We start from the raw sequence: 22128 nt of genomic DNA on the forward strand, positions 1-22128 counted from the left end.
CTGGGAGGGCAAGCTACTGTATATAAACAGGGAGCAAATCCCATACTCACTAGCACTGGTGATGTTACCTAGTTGGGTAAGGAAATGTCTGCAAGCAAACAACCAAGCTCAGAGAGCACCAAGGACTCCACAGTTCAATCCTGAGCTACATCTATTCTCTTCTACTGGATACTCACACAGCTATATATTGGAGAAATTCTGAATGCATTTAGTTATTAGTAGCATAGGGAATCTTCAGTATTTTCATTAAAATATCAGGTCATGACTGACCATTTTATGAACTTTTATAACAATATTTTTGTGTTCCTCTGAGCAATAGTAAATGCTGAAAAATTAAAAATGTTTTTTCTGACACTAGGAAGTGGCTCTAAGGGAGAAACAGGCTTTGTTGTTGTTGTTCTTGTTATTGTAGTTATCTGTATTTAGAAATAATGTCCCAACATTCAAAGAATATTCCTTAAATTCTACCTCAAACTTTCAACATCCTTCTAGAATGTGTTAGGTTTACTGATTGCACAAATCATAATTATAATAATGATCAAATAATAAAGTGCTTTGCTGGCTTTTGGTTTTGTATGTTGGGTGAACCTAATCATTCGGTTTATCTGACAAGTAACTTAGTGTGATGTATGAACCCAACTATAATTTAAATATGAAAGCCACTAAAGAAAACAATTCTGAAAAAAAGTCCTGGAGATATTTCATCACAAAAGAAGGTTATACAATTGTGTCCCATCAAAGGAGAATTTATTCCAATTCTAAGATTAGCCTTTCCCAATTTGGGATCCTTCACCTGAGCGTACTGATCAAGAGTTCTACTACTGGTAGTCAAACACACTAAAAGGCATCACGCAGGGGAGTAAATTATGGTTCTCAAGTTATTATTTATAGCATTAAAACAGGTTGAAGAATTTATCTTCTTGTTTATTAAATGCAAAATTACACCTGCAGAATGTCCTATGATATTTGGGGGTAATCTGTTTAATCTGATTATGTAATCTGGGGGTCCTCCTAGACTCACAACTCCTGTTTGAAGAGCAGATGGCAGTGGTGGCTAGGAGGGCCTTTGCGCAGCTTTGTGTTGTGCATCAGTTACGCCACTTCCTGTATCAGGAGGGCCTCCGTTCTGTCACTCATACCCTGGTCACCTCCCATTTGGATTACTTCAATGCACTCTACACTGGGCTACCCTTGATGAGTATTTGGAAGCCAGACCTGGTACAAAATGCACCAGCGCAGACCATTTTGAATGCCCCTAAGGTGGCACATATAACACCTCTGTTACGTGAGCTGTATTGGTTGCCAGTTTGCTTCTGGGTCCAATTCATGGTGTTGGTTATCACCTTTAAAGCCCTTCATGGCACAAGACCAGGTTATCTCAGGAGCCATCTCGCCCCCTTTATATCTGCCCGCCCCACTCAGTCCGGCAGAAAGTTCATGTTGCGGACCCCTCCAGTCAGGGAATTTTGGCTGGTGGGGTCTAGGAAGAGGGCCTTTTCTGCCATGCCCCCCGCCCTGTGGAACAGCTTGCCAGCTGACTGCGGGCTGCCCCCACTCTCCTGGCCTTCCAAAAAGGTGTAAAAACATGGCTATGCCGGATGGCCTGGGGCCTGATGGGGGCTCACATTGCTGGAACTGGCTCATGGGATGATTGATACTGCTTCCCCCATCTTCTTGATTTGCATATTGCTTTTATAGATTTGTTATTTGAGTTTTAACTGGGCAGTATTTATATTTTTATACTTTTATTGTCTTGGTTTTTAATTGTAAGCTGCCCAGAGCCACCCTCTGGAGGAGATGGGTGTCACATAAAAGTAATAATAAATAAAATAAATGAATATTTCGCAGGGTCTTCTCCTCCTGCTTTAATTGGATTCCCTCTCCATGTTTCCATTAATTCTCTATTCCGCCTCCCTTCTCCTTGACATTTTCACACTTTGTAAATATTTTAAACAAACCTCAGGAACAATATGGTATATTAGAGTTTAATTTGTAGCAGTGGATCTTATAACAAGTAATTATAGACAAAATATGTGCAATGGTGGGGAAATTATTCTTACTTCTTGAAATTTATGTCTGAATTGAAACCATGTTATTCTGTGATATTAGCATTTTTCAAAATTTTCTAATGCAAATGGCCAAAGGTGTTCAAAATATGTGTATCGCATAACATTTTATCCAAAACTATATATTCCAAAGTGAAATATACTCAGATTAGTGCATTTCATTAAAATTCTATTCTTACATTACAGAAAACTGCCTAGTGAAAATGTGTGTGTTAGTAAAAATCTGTACCAAAACACGTACTTCGGGAGAAAAAAGTAGTTGCAAATGCCTACAGATTTTCAAGCAAACTGATAAGTTACATCAAAAAAGATGAAATTTATTAAAGGATGGGAAAGGAGAATGTGAGTGTAATTACACTGGACAGATTTATTTATCTCTACCCATCAGAGACAGTCAATAGAACATAAATATATCTGTGATGTATATTGTAGGTCTAATTTAAAGTCATTATATTAGAATCCGTGGAATACCAGCATTGGAATGAAAAGGAGATAGCTATGGCATTGTCTAAGCTGATTTTGCAAAGCCCACTCTGTTGTTGGCCAGATCGAAGACGGAGTAATATTCCTTAAGGAAGACATCACCCAGGATCCACAGAGGTTGTCCATTCCGAGATGGAACATACGTGGTCTCAATTGCAACTACACAACTTCCACGGTCCTGCAGAAGGAAAATGTGCGTTTAGTTACACCTTTACTGAAGAGGAAGTGTCATTCAGTGCTTTTGATCTGCTAAGTGTGAAATCATGCTGTGATTAACAACTGCAGATTAACAACTGCAGATATCCATTTCTAATTCAGCTCTCTGCAACCATGTGATTGTGAAAATGCATTTGAGTGGGGCTTGTTTACAAGTCTATACTACGGGAGATAAGTGCACTGTAGATGGACCCCAATGTGAATTTGCAAGGACAAGTTCAGGACTAGAGATGTGAAGGCCCAGGAGAAATGTAAATATTGTGGAGGCTGAAAAATGACTGAAAAAAGAAAGGGAGGGGGGAAACATTTTTTCCTCCAAAATAGTACAGGTTTCTAGGCCTTCACATCTCTAAAGCTGACGGCAAGGTGGATAGGTCAAATAATGGTGTAAGCAGTGTGCTCTTCATCTGCTCTGGGTGAAACAGTCAAAACTGAGGAATTCTTCATGCATTCGTAAGCTCTCCTCAAACTCTTGGTATGAAGAAGTCAAAGTCAATTCACCTTTTAGAAGGCCTATTGCATTTGCAAATCTAGGAGAACCATTCAAATGGCAATGGCCAATCCATGCAAGCTGTATAGCTTCTAAAGCTATCCAGGAGAAAAACAACCAGACGCAATGATACCAATTTTCCTATGCACCCCTGTGCAGGAGGTCCACTCATCATACCATCTGAAGCTTCGTATATCATATACATACCTGGGCAATGTAGGCAGAGGGAAGCAGTGGGAACTTGGATCCATTAATGACAAAGGTGATGGTGGGCATGCTCGGAACCTTGTCACAAGGCACCACAAACTGCAAGCAAATAGAGTAGAGATTAGGCTAGAACAGAGATTAGTCGGGCTTTGTCCTTGCTAAAACAAGGATGGGCAAGCAAGCTATACTTAGTTCATTTCATTTCAGTGCAGTACGGAATGGTAATCTTTTGGACGCTTATGTTCTGTTTATTATTAACTGCATATTATTATTACTATTATTTAAAGTCAAATCACCATGTAAACCTTGGTGATTTGACCTTACATAAAAAGAGAAGGAGAAATTAAAAGAGTCATTAGAAAGCTTTATTAAAATATTCATTGATACTGGACCATGCCCAGGTTAAGCATTATGATATTACCAGATCAGGACTAGAACTATTTAGTCCAGTGCTCTCTTTCCAGTAGCAGCCAATCTGATATCTCTGGAAATGAGGACAGCATGTGTCTAACCTTCAGCTAAGCTTGGCATAACACCAATTTTCAAATGGAGTACACAAATAATTTTGCGATACTCTCAGAAATTCTTCAGTGTTCCTCTCTCCACCTACTTCATAGTTACTTTCTGTTGCTCCTAGAGTATTCAGGAATGTGCCAATGTACTGTTGTGGGACAGCGAGCAGAAAGGTTCCTGTATCTACAATTCCCTGGCATCCACCACTGCACCAGCCAGTAGCCTGGTTGCCAATGGCAAACCTACAGAAAGAAGAACAGTGAAATTAGGAGACAGTTTTAGGGCTCTTCCGCCCAGAAACACTCACCTATTGTCATCCTGGCAAAGTGGCAAAAGTCAGCTCAAGGAAGTCCTGACCACACTTTGGACCCCTATGACGACTTGGCCACAAAACAGAATAAGGGTTCTATATACACCGAGCGTCTGGAGGAGGAGCAGAGTAGGAAATGCCTCCTTTGGTGCAAGTTATCAGCAACAGAAGACCTGCAATCAGTTGTCCAATCCCATTCTGTCCCCACCTCATCCCACCCCGCCCCTGCCACTTCTCTTTCTTCTGCTTCCTCCATCCTTGGCAAGATAAACACTTGGAGATAAAAGACCCTTCTCTGCCCTCCCCTGTTTTTCTTGCTATAGGTGGTGACAAATCAAGGGAGAGAAGGAGAGAACACAGACCTTCTCACCTGTTCCTGCATGTGTGAGGCTGCACAGATGCTCCATCAGAGTTGACATATAGCAAAATGCAGAAATCTACTACATTTGATAAATAAGCCTCTATTGACAAATTCCTATTTGCTACCAGAACAGATTTCCCTCCCAGCTACAGAGAGGGAGAGAGCAGTGAGAGAGAAAGAGGGAGAGGAACAGAGAATTTGAAGCAAACAGGAGTAGAGCTATATTCCACTGCAGGGAAATAAAAGTGTTATGAAGCAGGGCAAAGGCTAATAGAGTTCTGTCAAGAGACAAGCTAGTCATAGCAAACTCTCTTTTCCAACAACACAAGAGACGACTCTACACATGGACATCACCAGATGGTCAGTACCGAAACCAGATTCATTATATACAGTACTTTGCAGCCAAAGATGGAGAAGCTCTATACAGACAGCAAAAACAAGACCAGGAGCTGACTGTAGCTCAGATCATCAGCTTCTTACTGCAAAATTCAGGCTTAAACTGAAGAACGTAGGGAAAACCACTAGACCACACAGGTATGACTTAGATCATATTCCTTGTGAGTACACAGTGAAGGTGATGAATAGATTTAGGGAATTAGATTTGGTAGACAGAGTGCCTGAAGAACTGTGGACGGAGGTCCGTAACATCGTACAGGAGGCAGCAACTAAAACCATCCCCAAAAAAAAGAAATGCAAGAAAGAAAAATGGCTGTCTGATGAGCCTTTACAAATAGCTGTGGAAAGAAGGAATGCGAAAAGCAAGAGCGAAAGGGAAAGATATAAGCAACTGAATGCAGATTTCCAGAGAATAGCAAGGAGAGATAAGAAGGCCTTCTTAAATGAACAATGCAAAGGAATTGAGGAAAAGAATAGAATGGGGAAGACTAGAGATCTCTTCAAGAAAATTGGAGATATCAAAGGAACGTTTAGTGCAAAGATGGGCATGATAAAGGACAAAAAAGGCAGGGACCTAACAGAAGCAGAAGAGATTAAGAAGAGGTGGCAAGAATACACAGACAAACTATACAAGAAAGATCTTAATGTCCCTGATGTCCATGCTGGTGTGGTCACTGACCTTGAGCCAGACATCCTAGAGAGTGAAGTCAAGTGGGCCTTAGGAAGCATTACTAACAACAAAGCTAGTGGAGATGACAGTATTCCAGCTGAGTTATTTAAAATACTAAAAGATGATGCTATTAAAGTGCTGTACTCAGTATGCCAGCAAGTTTGGAAAACGCAACAGTGGCCATGGGATTGGAAAAGGTCAGTTTACGTTCCAATTCCAAAGAAGGGCAATGCCAAAGGATGCTCAAACTATCGCACAATTGCACTCATTTCACATGCTAGCAAGGTTATGCTCAAAATCCTACAAGCTAGGCTTCAGCAGTACATGAACCGAGAACTACCGGATGTACAAGGTGGGCTTCGAAGAGGCAGAGGAACCAGAGATCAAATTGCCAACATTTGCTGGATCATGGAGAAAACACAAGAGTTCCAGAAAAACATCTACTTCTGCTTCATTGACTATGCAAAAGCCTTTGATTGTGTGGATCACAACAAACTCTGGCAAATTCTTAAAGAGATGGGGGTACCAGACCATCTTACCTGTCTCCTGAGAAATCTGTATGCGAGCCAAGAAGCAGCAGTTAGAACCAGTCATGGAACAACCGATTGGTTCAAATAGGGAAAGGAGTACGACAAGGCTGTATACTGTCACCCTGCTTATTTAATCTATATGCAGAGTACATCATGAGAAATGCCAGGCTGGAAGAATCACAAGCCGGAATTAAGATTGCAGGGACCTCAGATATGCAGATGATACCACCCTAATGGCAGAAAGTGAAGAAGAACTAAAGAGCCTCTTGATGAGGGTGAAAGAGGAGAGTGCAAAAGCTGGCTTGAAACTCAACGTTAAAAAACTAAGATCATGGCATCTGGACCCATCAATTCCTGGCAAATAGAAGAGGTAGAAATGGAAGCAGTAACAGACTTCATTTATTTGGGCTCCAAGATCACCGCAGATGGAGACTGCAGCCATGAAATTAAGAGACACTTGCTCCTTGGGAGGAAAGCTAGATAGCATATTAAAAAGCAGAGACATCACCTTGCCAACAAAGATCTGCATAGTCAAAGCTATGGTTTTTCCAATAGTAATGTATGGCTGTGAGAGCTGGACCATAAAAATGGCTGAGCGCCGAAGAATTGATGGCTTTGAACTGTGGTGCTGGAGAAGACTCTTAAGAGTCCCCTGGACTGCTAGGAAGTCAAACCAGTCAATCTTAAAGGAAATCAACCTTGACTGCTCATTGGAAGGATTGATAATGAAGCTCAAGCTCAGATACTTTGGTCACCTAATGCAAAGAGAAGACTCTTTGGAAAAGACCCTGATGCGGGGAAAGATTGAAGGCAAAAGGAGTAGAGGACGGCAGAGGATGAGATGGTTAGATAGCATCACTGAAGCAATGAGCATGAAACTGAGCAAACTCAGGGAGGCAGTGAAGGACAGGAAGGCCTGGCGCGATATGGTTCATGGGGTCACAAAGAGTCAGATACGACTTAACGACTGAACAACAACAAATAGTTGCAAGCTAAATGTACTTTGAAAACCTTAGTCTTTCTGATTGATTCATGTTTGAAAGACAAGATATCTTATTTAACCTGTCCGTTAGCAATAATAAGAGAGGGAGAGAAAGAGAGAGAGAGAGAGATCTATCAGTTATAAAGCCATGCTTTAACTGTTTAAATATTTCTAACTTTAGAGCCGTGTTCAGTGTCTGTTTGAATGTCCAAGATTTAGAAACTGTTAGAAGGTGCCTATCTCTTTTCCAACATAAATTTGAGGTGTCTTTATACGTTCTCGACAATTTCTCTGGTGACATACCAACAGCACATCATTTTATAAAAATTCTCTTTAAGATTATACCATAGTGTAAATTTTAATCCTTTCAGCTGCATATTTTCCCATTGTTCCATCCGTATATTATAACCAAAAATTTTAGCCCACTTTCACTTCTTCTTCTTCTGTTTCAAATTGCAATAAAAGCTTATACATTTTAGCAATTACATGTTCATCATTTGTACACAATGCTATTTCAAACTCAGTCTTACGATGTTCAAAATATAAATTCTTTTGTCTCCTTTAGATCTTTCTAATAATTGTAAATACGAGAACCACTGACAACTATATCCCTCTGCCACCAGTTCTTCTCTTGATTTTGTTTTACCTTCGCCTTGACAGTATTCTAGCATCTCACGATAGGTTAGCCTTTTGTGTTTGGCTATTATTTCTTGTCTATAAAATGTTTCTTGTGCCGAGAGCCCCAAAGGTGTTTTTGGGCAGAACCTGGGTTTGTATCTATTCCATATTCTCAATATGGCACGTCTAACATAATTATTTTTAAAATCCACATTAACCTTGACTTTATCGTATCACAAATATCCATGCCACCCAAATCTCAGGTCACGTCGTTCTAACTGCAAAAGCCTTCTATTTCTCAGCAACACCCACTTTCATCCAGACCAAACAGCAAGCTGCAAAATGCAAAATGCAATTTTAAATCAGGCAAACCCAATCCTCCTCTTTCCTCTTGTAACATCTTATATTTAACTCATGTTTTTTCCCCCTTCCACATAAATTTGGATATATCCTTCTGCCACTGTTTAAATGTTGCATCAGTTGTCAAAACAGGCATTGTCTGAAACAAAACCATCATTCTAGGCAAGACCTTCATTTTTATCATAATTATTTTGAAATAACATACAATTTATATTTGTCATACTGATACCCAAATATTTTATTTTTATTTTTATTTTGTTTATCATATTTATATTGCCTTCCATCTCACACAAAGTGACTCTGAGTGGCATGCAACAGTTAAAAAAAAAAATACCTAAAAACCATTAGAAATAAAAATATATATATAAAAGCCGGCAAAACAGCATAGAAAACAGGAGGGGATAAAGTTAATAAGGGAGTCATCACGAAATCTCCCTAGTGCCCTGGGAGCCCCAAGGCTGATCATATATCCAGGTTTTGAGGGACCTGCGGAATGTCAAGAGGGATGGAGCTAATCTCACTTCTGGAGGGAGAAGATTCCACAAGGTGGGCGCCGCAGCAGAGAAGGCCTGCCACCTGGGACCCACCAAATGTAATTCTCTGGCAGATGGGAACTGCAGCATGCCTTCTCTGCCAGACCTGATGGGACAGGCAGATGTGATCGGGGAGACGTGGTCCCTCAAGTAACCCAGCCCAATGCCATGAAAGGCTTTAAAGATCAAAATCAGCACCTTGAATTGGACCCGGAAGCAAACTGGCAACCAATTGCAGCTCATGGAGCAGAGGAGCAACATGTACCAGCCTAAGGGCACACATAACTGCATGCACTGCTGCATTTTGCACCAGCTGAAGCTTCCGGATACTCTTCAAGGGCTGCCCCAGGTAGAGTGCATTACAGAAATCCAAACAGGAGGTGACTAGGGCTTGAGTGACAGTGAGTAGGTCCCTCTGATCTAGGAACGGGTACAACTGACACACAAAACGAAGCTGTGCAAAGGCCCTCCTAGCCACAACTGCCACCTGCTCTTCATCAATTCTGTTTGATCTTCTGTTTTAATATTTTGTTAGCATCTTTATCTTCTGTTTATTAATCTTGAAACCTGCTATTTCACCAAATTCTTTTAATTTGTCCATTAATATTTCAATTCCCTTTAAAGGACCTTCCAGAACCAACATCAAGTCATCTGCAAAAGCCCCGACTTATAAATTTCTTTTTAAATCTTTTTTCCCAGAATCTTCTCATCTTGTTTCATATCTCTATTTAGTATTTCAAGAAGCAAAATAAACAAGAGAGGAGACAGTGGGCATCCATGTCTTGTTCCTTTTTGTATCTCACAGGGCTTTCTTAGATCTTCATTAACAATTATTTCTGCTTTCTGTGAAGTATAAATCGATCTTATCCATTTTATAAAGTTCTCTCCAAAATTCTTATCTTCCAAAACCTTGAACAAGAAAACCCAGTTCAAATTCTCAAAGGTCTTCTCTGCATCTACGAAAATCAATGTGGCTTGTTTTTCATTATGTTGCTCTGAATATTCCAAAATGTCCAACGCATTTCTAAGATTGTCCTTTAACTGCCTTTTAGGTAAAAACCCACATTGTTCCTCGTGAATAAATTCTTGCAAAATTATTTTCAATGTATCAACTAAAATGGTTGTGAACATCCTCAAAACAGTTTGTCGAGTCGGAGAGAGTTGGGTGGCATACAAGTTTAATATATCATTATTACGATGATGATGATGATGATGATGATGATGATGGAAGTAATTCATGGAGAAACAGAGAACAATAGACAACTAATGTACACAAGTGGTATTTATTATTTAATATTTATTGGACTCATAATTATGCATACTATCACATTGTATAGAAATAACTTCTTTAACATCAAATATTATAACTTGTACATTTTAATCAATTTTAAAAACTCTAAAAAGCCTCCAGTAAATTCTTTCCAAAAGAAAACCAAGCCTAGACTAGCACTGTGTCCCTGGCAATTCTTAAAACTTGAAGAGTGTAGAATAAGTGTAACAACATGTTAAATTTCTTTCACTAATTGAAAATGCTTAAAAAAGACATTGAGTGAGAATTTATTGATGCAAAGAGCTAACTCCAAGAACAACCACTGATTTTTTGGATTTGCTATAGTTCCCCAATTGGGTTCCCCATTTTTTGTCTACAGTTCACATAATTTATTTCTGTGTGGCAATGGATCCTAAGTGAACAAACTGTATGTAAAGTGTTTGAGGTTGTATGTAAATATTGAAGAACATACAATTTTGCTGTACACATTTAATTAGAAATATTTTGTTAGAGTCCAAACAATCAGCTCATTAATCCAGACAGGAAATTAGTATTTGGTATCATCACTTTAGGCCGATGGTGCCAAACCAACCCTGTTATTTCCGATGTCAAAAATAGAGTAATACTCTTTAAGGAAGACATCGCCCAAGATCCACAGAGGCTGCCCATTTGAGGAAGACACATATGTTGGCTCGATTGCAAGTGCACAGTAGCCATTGTCCTGTAAAAGACGGAGAAACAAATTGCTTCAGATTGTGCCCCTACTGCAGACAACAAAGAACATCGATCATATTTTAAGGAAAACTGGATTTGGATGGTGATTAGATTACATGATGTAAAAACAATTGCTCACTCGAGTTCTCATCACTATTATGTAATTGTGTAAGAGTATAGTTTTCTATGGCTTGCTTGCAAGGACATGCTATTGGTATGAAATCCATCTTATATGAGCTTCAATATGTGGCTGATTCTTCAAGAGCAGCCATCTGTGTCTTCTGCAAGTATTTTGACAGAATTACAGAAGATGGATTACAGATTTGATCGCTCAAATTGAGGGACATATCTTCTGTATGTCTCTTAAATGGAAACCTATTGTTTATATAGAATAGCATGAGCATAATGCTATTTCCACAGTCTCAAGATGTTATCACTGAGATATGGAAAATCAATTCATCTTAAAATGAATTGGTTTCAATTACACTGGAGAATTTCGAGAAGTGGTAGAGCATACTTACATTGGAGACATAAGCAGAAGGAGGTAGTGGGAACTGAGATCCATTAATGTAAAAGATAATGGTAGGCATATTCTGGATATTGTTGCAGTCTACCACAAACTGTGAAAGACCAAATATAAGGGAAGGTTAAATTGAGAGTATGAGAAAGGTTGGTCAGGTTATAGCATCAGCTGAAAATAGATTAACAAACCACATTCGGTATGACTGTACTACTGAATATGTTTCACAATCCCTTCATCTTCACAGGTAGAAAGACCAAATAAACCCTTATCTCTTTCCTTCAATCAGTCAAGCTTGCCTTTATGCTGTGCAAGATTTCTTTAGGTCAATGAAATGATATTCAAATGATTTATGGCCACTACAGGTGACAGAAAAAATAATTCGTTTTGCATTTGTGTAGACTTAAATTCCTCACTTCTGATTTTACTTACAAACCACTAGCAAACATACTCTTTTTTGGAATTTCAAAATGGCATACCTTTTGCACTGTTTTACAGCACAACAATGTGCATATATGTGCACAAAAAGGTATATTGTAAGGAATAGCATGCAAAAAATCCCCCGTTTTAAATGTATTGAAGTCCATAGAAAATTCTGTTACGTTGGAGAAAATGCATATCAATTCTCATTAATTTGGATTAAAAACCAAAAACAACTTCAGATCCTGTTCTGGAAATGGGCCAAGACAAACAAAAGGACAAGAAAATGAGAAAATGTGAAATCAAAACTGATAGATTCTCTATCTGTACTAGTATCAGTCCCCTGAACAATCACAAAATGTGTTCATGATTCTTTCCTCCACTTACTGAATCTTCATAAGGAGCTTTCACAGCCTGAAGGAAATTTCTTAAATACTGTTGTGGGATGGTTAGCAAAAATGTTCCAGTGTCCACAATGCCCTGGCAGCCTTCACTGCACCAGCCAGTAGCCTGGTTGCCAATAGCAAACCTATAGAAACAAGAAGAACACAGAATACTACTAAAACAATCACCAACAAATAAACCAAGCAAACAAAATACATGCCTAAGGATTCTTAATCTAGATCAGAATTCTGGGACTTGAAGTCGACATGTCTGAAAGCTGCCAAGGCTGAGAATCACTGATCTAGATAATCAGCCTTCCCCAGCTTAGTGTCCTGCGAAGGCCATCCTGGCTCAGGCCTGTTGACAAATGTGGAAGGCATCAGTCTGAGGAAGGCTGATCAAGATGGTTACATATACCTGTGCATGAATGGGACACTTAAATGCGGAGATAGTATATTAAGATATTTAACATATAAGAAGGGCTGTCTCCTTTTCCTTCCCACAAACCTATTTAGAAGTAGCAAACAAGTATTTTTATACATTTTAATGATGTATTTATTTGTTTTAATTGTTGTAAACTGCCCAGAGTCCCCCATTGGGGGAGATGGGTGGGGACAAGTCTGCTAAATAAATAAATAAACAAACAAACAAACAAACAAACAAATAAATATAATCTAAATCAGCTCTGCCAAAATGCTAATACACCTAACAAACGGGAGAGAGGAAAATCTTCCATCATTTATAAAGGGATGAAGGAGCAGGAGCTACTTCAAATAAAATGGAATCAGACATAAAGCAGGAAGGATGAATACCACTTACTCTTCAATATTGATCTGCCAGTAAGGATGTTGAATCACAGGGACCCAGGCAATTTCACCAGTGAACAGCTGAGTGTCAATGCCTCCCAATATCAGTTCTCCTCCATACTGGACAGTTGGTTCGCTGATAGGAAAGGGAGGAAATGGACCAACAGACAGTATTAGCTATAGCTTTTCATCTGTTTGAGGTCTTTAGGTATACAATAAACATGCCTAGGATCCTTTTCACCAGAAAATGTGGTCAGAAAGTAAAAAACAGCATTTGGGTAAAATTAAAAGAGAACAATGAAGCAAACCGAGGACAGATTGCTGTGCATTAATTCTGAATATCCACACATCCCAGCCTACCCCCCACCCCCAAATACACTCTTTCTTATCCTGGCTTTTTGCCTCTCTTTCAATATAATTGATGGCTGGAATGTTGAACTTGATTACATTTCTGATGATGAGATTGAGCCATGAAATAAAAATAGGAGTTGCTATATCCCAGCTAATCCATTCTGGAAGAAAAGCATAATTACATTTATGCACTGTGGCACACATAACGTTTGGTTAATCTTACCGTGAGAAGTAAAAGCTGAAAATGGGTTCAGAAATCTGATTTTGGTGCATCATCTGGTACAAGAGTGTACCTGGAGTAGGATTGGTCAAGCCCAAAATCCCATCAAAGTCAAGATAGTAGAAGGGATAGGTGGGTTCCTCCACACTCAAGCCAAACTCCTGGTTTTGAACGACAATATTCTGGACCTGAGAGAGAAGGTTGAAAAATGAATTTCACTTGCAGTTCATAGCATTGCAGCCATTCTGCACTTTCACTTGAAATTATCATGTCTTTATCAGAAACATAAAGATACATGATGAGCATAAACTCTTGTTCAAGTCAAGCTTGATTCCTGGTGACTTCCATATCATTTTCTTGGAAACAGTATGGAAATGGCTTGCCCCTGCCTTTCAGGATATATATTTGTTCATCTTCCCAGTCTAGCCTATACTCCTGTGCTTTGCTGGGAGTCTCTCATCCATGTCCTATCCAAGCCCAAGCTTGCTTAGCTTTCAAACCCAAGCCACACAACTAGAATCCAACCATAAACAGTTCATGATACTCCAAAGCTGATACATTTCAAACGTCACACTTAAATGTAAGGGATAAATGGTTAGCTAAATAAATGTCTTTTATGGGCCACATTCTTCTGATGGGAATAGTTCCTTGCCAGAGGGCAGCGGTTAAGGATTTGAGATCCTCTAGAATTTGCTGAATTATTATTCCCAGCACACTAAGCCAGCAAGAGAAGTGGTGACTTGCTGAACGTTGTAGTTATCCATTTGTGGAGACACCATTGTCTGTGGCAAGAGATAAGAAAGACAAGATAGCAGTTGCATGTCACAAATACAAATCGGGCAGGGCTTGATGACACTAGTGCAGCTGTGTTATATTGCCTTTTTTTGATCCTCCTGCAGATGCTGGTGAGAGCTACCCTGTCTGAGTTGAGATTGTGATAGAGATGTGATAGAATGTCACTTAAGGGCCATTGTCCCAAATGCATTCTATCACCTTTAGCAAACATGCCAGCTATTCCCAGCAATGGAAGCAGATGCCTGATTGCTATGATTCAAGCCTACAAGATTTCAAGATGATGTTATTGTATCTTATTGACGTTATAACATTTCCATAGCTCAAAAAGTACAGCTGGTGAGTACCAGACGTTTTGTAATAGCAGCCGCTCACTGGGAATTTAGCTAGTTCCTTCCTTACTCTTTTTAGAAAGTAGTGAAGGTTGATCTGATGTTGGGCCTTCAGCATTAGATAATCATCCTATTTTGATCAAAACACTGCTTCCATGGCTTTTATTATGATGCCAATTTACATTCATTATGTTTATTGTCTTTAGATTTATGTTTATTTTAATGCTACTTTTATGCATTGGTCAGCTAAAACAGTTACCTTTTTATATATATTTATTAAAGTTAATTCTCTATTATTACTTAAAAGAAAAAGCCTCTTCATCCCCGTTCTCATCCGTAAACAAGAACTGAATTATAAAAAATATCCCTAAAACAATTATAAATGTAAATAGAAATAGAAATGAATAACAACATCTAATTCTAATTAATTAGTCAGTGCAACACAGTTAAAGATCAGTGACAAACAACTTGGTTAAAATCCACTCACCCGAACAGTATCAAAGCCTGACATTATATTCACGTCACCAAATCCATAACCTATGGTGTACGTTTGGTCACTATTGCTGTGATAAGTAGATGACTGCTTTGGGTTGAACACACTATGGCTTTCTACAACAAAAAAAAAAAGGGAAAAAAAGAGAAATTAGAAGCTTTTCTCTATATGGCAGTGAAAGTTCCTTTCCTCCATCCTTAGATCACAACAGATCTTTACTTCCCTACCAGCCCAAACTTTTTTATTCTCTCATGTTGAAGGAAAAGTCGACACCAATCTCTTAACTGTTCACACTAAAATGGCAAAGGGATAGAAGGAGTTTGAAAGAGGCATTTCTCAAAAAGGCATGCATAAGAAATATTCTTATTAGTACAGGTCAAGATGTCCTGTTTGGTGGACCCAAATCAAATCATATCTATGGACAACATGGCAACCTTCAGCATTTTAAAAATGCCTGAATTCTTGCCCAACCCCCCAGGGTATTAGGAGTGCACTTCCTATGAGAAAACAATTACGTGTACAGCTGATCCTGACTCCAATCATTTTGGACCAGCAACACGCTTAGAATTTTGAAGCATGTTATGGGTGCTCTCATAAACTGATCGTCATTATTGGCCTGGCAAATGAAATGTACATTTACCAGATGGTAAATCCAGTACTGGGCTGCAGCCACCGTCTATTTTCAATTTTGTAAAAACTAAGGGTGCAGATAAGAACACAATGAGGTGAAATGGTTCAGTTCCTACATTTACCCCCTCAAAGCACCTAAATGATGAAAAAAGGGCCCAAAATGTTTCAGCTCTGCTCCTTTCAATGATCCACCCACTGACTGGAAGGCTGAGCTATGGTCCCCAATCCAGAAAAAGTTCCTTACCGATAGACAAGATTTAAATGGTTTAAAATAAGGGGAAATACTGTATATTTAGTCTTAACAAAAAGAAATATTTTCCCTAGAAGCAGACATTCAAAACATTCAGCAAGGGAGTGGACTACTCACCACAGGCCTTTGTTGTACAATACACGGAAGGCACCCACAGAACACCAGAGCCAGTGTCCAAAAGAACACGAAAATCCTGTGGTGGAGTCCCAATGCTGATTTCTCCAAAGTAGAAAGACTGTCAAATGAAAAGCTTTATGGGACAGATTGCGCAATAACTTTGGAATAATTTGATAAGTAGGAGACTGCCTCTCCCTGACAGTATCTGCCCGTCCTACCAGATCAGATAGAATAGGCACACTCCAAGTCCCTTCCCTGAAATGTTGCCATCTAGTGGGACCTCAGAAGTTTGCCTTCTCTGTGGTTGCCCTACCTTCTGGAACACCTCCCCGCCCGGTTATGTGGCAGACCCCCACCCTTTTAGCCTTCTGTAAGACCTGGTGGATGTCTGGAGTTCCTGAGTTGTTGAGGTGGCAAACATGGTTTTGGTTTACGGGTTTCTTTTATGGATTTATGCCTCTGTGGTTTTATTGTTACTGTGAGCCACCCAGAATTGTGCTTAAGATGGGCAGCGATACAAATCTTATAAATAAACAAACAAACAAACAAAAATATCCTGATTGTCTGGTGCTGAGGATTTCAGATGAACTTTTTAAATCATGAAAATGTGTTCTTTCCTGAGCTCAGGCATCAGCAGACAATGGACAGCTGCTCACAGGAGAATAGAAAGATGGAGTAATTAAGTGATCTCTCAATAAACATGAATAAGACTATATTGATTGGTTCCGAGAAGAGCTATCATAATGTACTAATAATATAGAAAGTTTAATGCCAGAGCTACAAAATTAGAGGAAGGAGCAGGAGAGGAAAATACAGATTTCTCTGGTTTAAATACTCACATCCACGTAATTGGTCATTGGTTCATACGTAACACCAAATTTGTTGAACTGATATTTTAATCCAGGATCAATATAATATTTTTTCAGAAATTCTTCCAGCACCCCATGCTCTCTCATATTTTCACGAGTGGATTTTCCTTTCTTCAGAATGATTCTACATGCCAAGAAAGATAGCCAGAGTATGCTTCACTATCACAACTATCCCCGTAATTTTAATATTTTTCTTACTGAAAACTGTAATATCCCATTAAACAAGTCCTATAGAAACAAGAAATTAAGTGAAGAAGCAGGCATACAAAGCTTGCCATGGAATGATAAAAACATGATTTTGCAATCACTTTTGGCTAAAAGTATGTGGTCTGGATTAAGTGCTTCAATGCTCTTTTCATTTAATGCATGCCCTTAGCTGGGATACTCACCTATGTAAGCCCTCTGACAGGTGGACGCAAACGAATGCAAGGATCAACCACCTCATGATGCTCCGTGTGTTGGGGAATGATCTCAGCGAATCCCAGAATTTTGCTGACAATTAGGCTGCTGTGACTCCACTTTTATACTCAAGGCAACTGTTCTCTGCCATCTAATCTCTTTGCTCTTGCTCTCTCTCTCCTTTTAATCTTGTTATACAAAGCCAATACCAACATATTTTGTTTTCTTATGGATGATAGGAATTAACTTTCCTTTGTGTGAAATAGTTTCAACTGAATTTTTGTCCTTGATTTTGTATAAAAGAGTGATAGAATTTGGCTTCACAAAGCATTAACGGTAGCAAAGATAATATATGATAATATATCAATATGGAAAACTATAATCAGTTTCCTTGGAAGCTGCTCTTGTTCTTTTAAGAACTAATGCAAAATGAATGAGTAATCACATTGCTGCAGTAAATATCTATGCAAGGTTGGACAAGCTTAATTTTGATTGAATTATGTCTTAGAATTCTCAGTTTATGCTTGCTAAAATGTGTGTTGAAACATGACCTTGCAAAACTGCATGGTTAGAGTTAGGTTTAGGGTTAGAGTTAGGGTTAGGGTTAGGGTTAGGAAATCAGAAATTTTCTCCACTGTGCCCTCCCTTGGCAGCCCGCCCGCCAGCGTCACCACGATGCACGCCGCCCATGGAAATCAGAAATTTTTAGGAAATCAGAATTTTTTTATTGGTTTGAAAACCCTTCTACACCAACCCCCGGTGCTCTAAGCTCAGCAACCGGGGGCCAGACCCATTAAAACACAAAGGAAGTCACACACCCCTCCCAACCCCCAAAAATATGCCCTGCCAATGTCCTGGGGAGACTCTGACAGTCCCCCGTCACCGGTTCACAGCACTAGCTGTGGGCCATTGTCCTTCCAGCACCAGGGCCATAGTCGCTACCAACGCTCCTCAGGGAGGTGCACCCGTTCCGCCTCCCGCACGCAGGCAACGTGGTCCACAAAGTCATCCGACACCCGCTCTGCCCAGTTCTGCGGGACTGTGCCGCCGTGCTGCTCCACCTCCAAGTGGCGGCGCCGAATGGCACAGAGGACAAAGAGGACCACGACGTTGACGAGCTGCACCGTCGACCAGGGGACCCCAGCTGACCGGCTTGCCCCCGTCGCCGCCCCCTGCCTGACCCGCGCCGCCGCCGCCACCGTCCATGATAATGGTCCCGCCACCAGCTCTACCGTCGCCGCTGGCGCCTGGGGTACTCCTGGGGCCAACCATCGCTCCTCTGTCACCGCCACTGCCTGCCACATCCCTGTTGATGCCACGGGCGCTACTGCCCTCAACTTCGTTACAGCTGCTGCCGCCGTCGTCAAAGTCTTCGCTCCCAGGCTCGCTGCCGATGTCAATGCCATCAGCTCCACTGCTGCCGTCCGCTCTGCCACCACCATCCGCACTGCCATTGGTCCCGGGTCTGCCACTGTCATCTCGCCTCTGTGCCACCCGGGCATCTCCAGGCCAGAGACCACCGCCAGCCAGCTCTGGGTCTCCAGTTGGGGCAGCGTCAGCCGGTACTCCACCACCTCCCAGAGTGCGCGGGCCACAAGGCAGGAGGACACGAAGTGCTCCACTGTGCCCTCCCTTGGCAGCCCGCCCACCAGCGTCACCACGATGCACGCCGCCCATGGGCACAATGGTCCCCTGCGTCCAGCCACCAGGGCTGGGCACGCATCTCCCTGGGCACCTGGGGGAAGAACCGCCACTTCGTCTCCCAGTACTCGTATGGGAGGCAGCAATCCTGGAACTGCTCGAGAGGGTACATGCATCCACCTAGGTATTCTGGCGCGCAGCCCTCCACTGCCCTGCGCCGCCTAGCCACCCTCTCCGGTGCGATGAGTGCCTGTTCTACCGGCCGGTCAGCCAACACGTGCGCCTACAGTTGGTAGTTGATGTTGGTCAGCATGATGGCCTGCCAGCTGGCCAGCAGGGTGGGATCGTGCCTGCCCAGCTTGCCAAAGAAGACCAGTAACCCGTGATAGAACAACGCTGGAAGCTCCCCTTGCCCTGTGCAGGCCGCCGCCATGGCATCCCGAAAAAGTCATGTTAGCGGTGCCGCCAGGCGGTCCGCGAATGCCCGGTAGAAGGCCCAGGAGAGACCATCCAGGCCCAGTGCCGAATGACGGCTGCCCGAGCTCAGCTTGGCATGCACCTCCTCCACCTTGAGCGGCTGCTCAAGTGCCACCAGGCCAACACGTCCAAAGACCTATCGGCTGCGACCTCGTCCCCATCATTGGCTGCGTATCCCTCCCGTTGAGGCACACCCGCATCTGGCGGCCGTAATGTGGAAAAATAGGCATCGACTGCCATGTCGGAGATGTCTGGATGGCCAGCGAAGAGTGCCCAGTAGTGGCCGTCCATGACCGCAAGCATGCTGTCAACGTCCCGTTGGAGGGGAGCCCCAGGCACCTCATGCAGGGCCTCAAAAAAGCAGTGCGCCTTGCCGCATGAGCGCTGCCCCCCGATTGCCAGTCAGGCCATCACGTCCTCCTCCTCATCGTTGCCCCATCAGTCCCCTGCAGCCACCCGTACCGTTTGCCCCCTGTCCCGTCACCCTCCCGTACCGTTTGAAAATGCGGCAGTGGCAGCACTCCACAAAGTAATGGGCAACGGTAGAGCGCACCCACCCCTTCCAATGCCACCGCATCGACTGCCTGGCCCTCGCTCACTGCTTGGTGACACGCAAGGAACCGTTGGACAGCTGCCTGGTAGGCCGCCACCTCGCGGTTGTGCCGCCTCCGCTCCCAGGCCAGGCACATGCCACGCACCTTGCCCTTCACCCACTCCCACCACTCTCCACACTGCTCCTGACCGTAGAGGTCGCAGAGTGTAGCGCACACTTCGAGCAGGTGATCCAGCATGTTCCGCAGGTGCTTATCTGCATCTATCTTGGTGGCGGTGAGGCGCCACAGCGGGCAGCCGAACTGCGCTCGTGGCCCCATATCCAGCGCCACCGTCACCATTGCGTGGATCGACCACAGCTTTAGGGAGACCCTACACCATGCCAGGTGATGGCCCTGCAGCATCCAGATGCAGTCCAGTTGGCTCGCCGCCCACGACCCGTACTGAGTGCAATACGGGTGCGAGCCAGGCAGGCGCACATCCCACGTTGCTTGATTCTCTGCGAAGGGCACCCTGGCGCTGCCACGCCCCCCTCCACTCCTCAGCGGATGCTCCAATGCCGGGAAGAATCCCAGGCAACTGGGCACCACTGCGGCCACATTGTCCAGCCCGTGCGCCCGCTGCAGATCCTCTAAATAACGCTCCTCCGCTGTGAGTGGCGGGGTACTCCAGGCCTGAACACGGACAGGCGCATCTCTCCCGGAGGCACCCGCCCCCTCCGGTGAAAACACCCTGAGCAGGATGCAATCGCAGGGCGATGCACGGTGATTAAAATCACCCGCAACTATCACCTCACGTGAGGTGGTGCAGGCTGCCCGTAGCTGCACCCACAGGTCGCACCCACAAGGACGCGGAGGCATAGACTGCGCAGTCAGAAGGCCCGGCCCTCCCGGCACCCTGCCCCTGCCCCTGGGCCAGCGACAGAGAAGTCAAGTACTGCGAGCCACCCTGGGACCTCCTCCATGAATCTTCCGAGCTGAAGGCCGGGGCGGGAGCGCACTAGGATCCCCAGGCCCACATGCCTCTCTGTCCCGTATCTCCACAACGAGGCTCCTGCCCTCCAAAGATGCTGTGCCGCCACACGATGGTGCTCATCAGTGAAATGAGTCTCCTGGAGGACCACTAGGTCTGTCCGGGCCCCACTGAGAGCCGCGAGAACCTCCTCGTGCTGGTGGGCCTGGTGGAGCCCATTCACGTTCCAAGTCGCCACCGTCAGCAGCTCCTGGGGGCCCCCCTCCCTCCCATCCCCAACCTGGCGCCATGCGAGGGGGAAGGAGGGAGCAATGAAAAGCTGTCTCCCCTGTGTCCAGTAGACCCTGAGGCAGCACCCGGATCCGAGGATATGCCCCAGGCGCAGTCAATGTGAGCGGCCTCTGCCATACTGGTGGAGGAAGTCAGGAGCCATTGTTTTGCATCTCCCCCATCATGGCAAGGCAATTCCACCGAGGAAGACAAGGCTACGGTGGCCCGGGGAGAGAGCGCAGCGACTAGCAACTGGCCACTTGGCTCTGTCAAGGGTGCGACCCCCTGACTGAGAGGCCCTGCCCCACCGTCCACCTCCTCCCCCCTATCAGGGGTCAGCTGCAGGACCAGCGAGCATGAGGAGGCGGTCTCCCACCCCCCAACTCCCAGGGAGCAGCCCGCCTCCTCCTCCGCCCCTGAAGTCGCGTCGTCATCCAACTCCAACATGGGTAGGGAGGGAACAGCAGCGGATGAGTCGGCCCTCCCGGAGTCCAGGGCCACTGTGGGACCAGCACAAGCAGCTCTGCCCGAACTGGGCACAGTAGTGCCCCACTGTACTCTGTGGACAGCCCCTCCCCCTGGCCCGGGTCCAGCGGGTCCATTGACCCCCCCTCCGTGCCATGACTAGGAAGCAACCGGTGGGAGGATGTGCGCCCTATTGTCCCCATGCTCCCGCCCTGATGCATGAGGGTGACGAGACTGCCGCTGCTGTCGGCATCCGTGCTATTATCTCTCGTAGCGCTCCCGGGAAGCCCTGCACGTCCCCCGACGCCGACCATGACGTTCCTGTAGCTGGCTCCTCCGACCCTTCCAGAGAGGATGCCAGTACCGCGTAGTGGTTACGCTAGGGCAGAGGGGGGTTCCCCAGCAGCACCAGGAGCACACCCGCCCCCAACTCCGTGGGGCCCCCTGTA

The 22128-nt window shown here is 43.7% G+C and overlaps 1 protein-coding gene across 3 annotated transcripts; it reads right to left on the reverse strand.

The window, feature by feature from the left end:
- Window positions 1–1971: 1971 nt before the first annotated feature.
- On the reverse strand, window positions 1972–17407 carry LOC103056934 (pepsin B-like). Of its 3 annotated transcripts, none has more exons than XM_088153574.1 (9): window positions 17293–17407; window positions 16874–17027; window positions 16035–16152; window positions 15032–15153; window positions 13424–13608; window positions 12863–12985; window positions 4073–4217; window positions 3463–3561; window positions 1972–2727 (listed from the first exon to the last, which is right to left on the reverse strand). In XM_088153574.1, the coding sequence occupies exons 1-9, from the start codon at window positions 17346–17348 to the stop codon at window positions 2575–2577; spliced, it is 1155 nt and encodes a 384-aa protein (XP_088009700.1). In that variant the 5' UTR covers window positions 17349–17407; the 3' UTR covers window positions 1972–2574. The 3 variants fall into 3 exon arrangements, with proteins under 3 accessions (XP_088009700.1, XP_088009698.1, XP_088009697.1); XM_088153572.1 differs by lacking the exons at window positions 3463–3561; window positions 4073–4217 and adding exons at window positions 11241–11339; window positions 12047–12188 and having other exon boundaries at window positions 17293–17405; XM_088153571.1 differs by lacking the exons at window positions 1972–2727; window positions 3463–3561; window positions 4073–4217 and adding exons at window positions 10007–10726; window positions 11241–11339; window positions 12047–12188 and having other exon boundaries at window positions 17293–17404.
- Window positions 17408–22128: the final 4721 nt, after the last annotated feature.

This window comes from Python bivittatus, unplaced genomic scaffold (genome assembly GCF_059951505.1).
Source record: "Python bivittatus isolate LINGU-HERP-01145 unplaced genomic scaffold, Pbiv_v1 ctg000700_np1212, whole genome shotgun sequence".
Taxonomy (NCBI): Eukaryota; Metazoa; Chordata; class Lepidosauria; order Squamata; family Pythonidae; genus Python; species Python bivittatus.

What these genes read in the sequence shown, in the direction of transcription:
- LOC103056934 (XM_088153574.1), bottom strand. Translation starts at nt 17,348, where the DNA reads ATGAGGTGGTTGATCCTTGCATTCGTTTGCGTCCACCTGTCAGAGGGC. An exon ending in CAGGCTTTGATACTGTTCGG is followed by an intron (nt 13,609 to 15,031) that starts GTGAGTGGATTT and finishes CTTCTCTCTCAG; the next exon opens with GTCCAGAATATTGTCGTTCA. An exon ending in CCTCTGCCTACATTGCCCAG is followed by an intron (nt 2,728 to 3,462) that starts GTATGTATATGA and finishes TTCCTTCTGCAG; the next exon opens with GACCGTGGAAGTTGTGTAGT.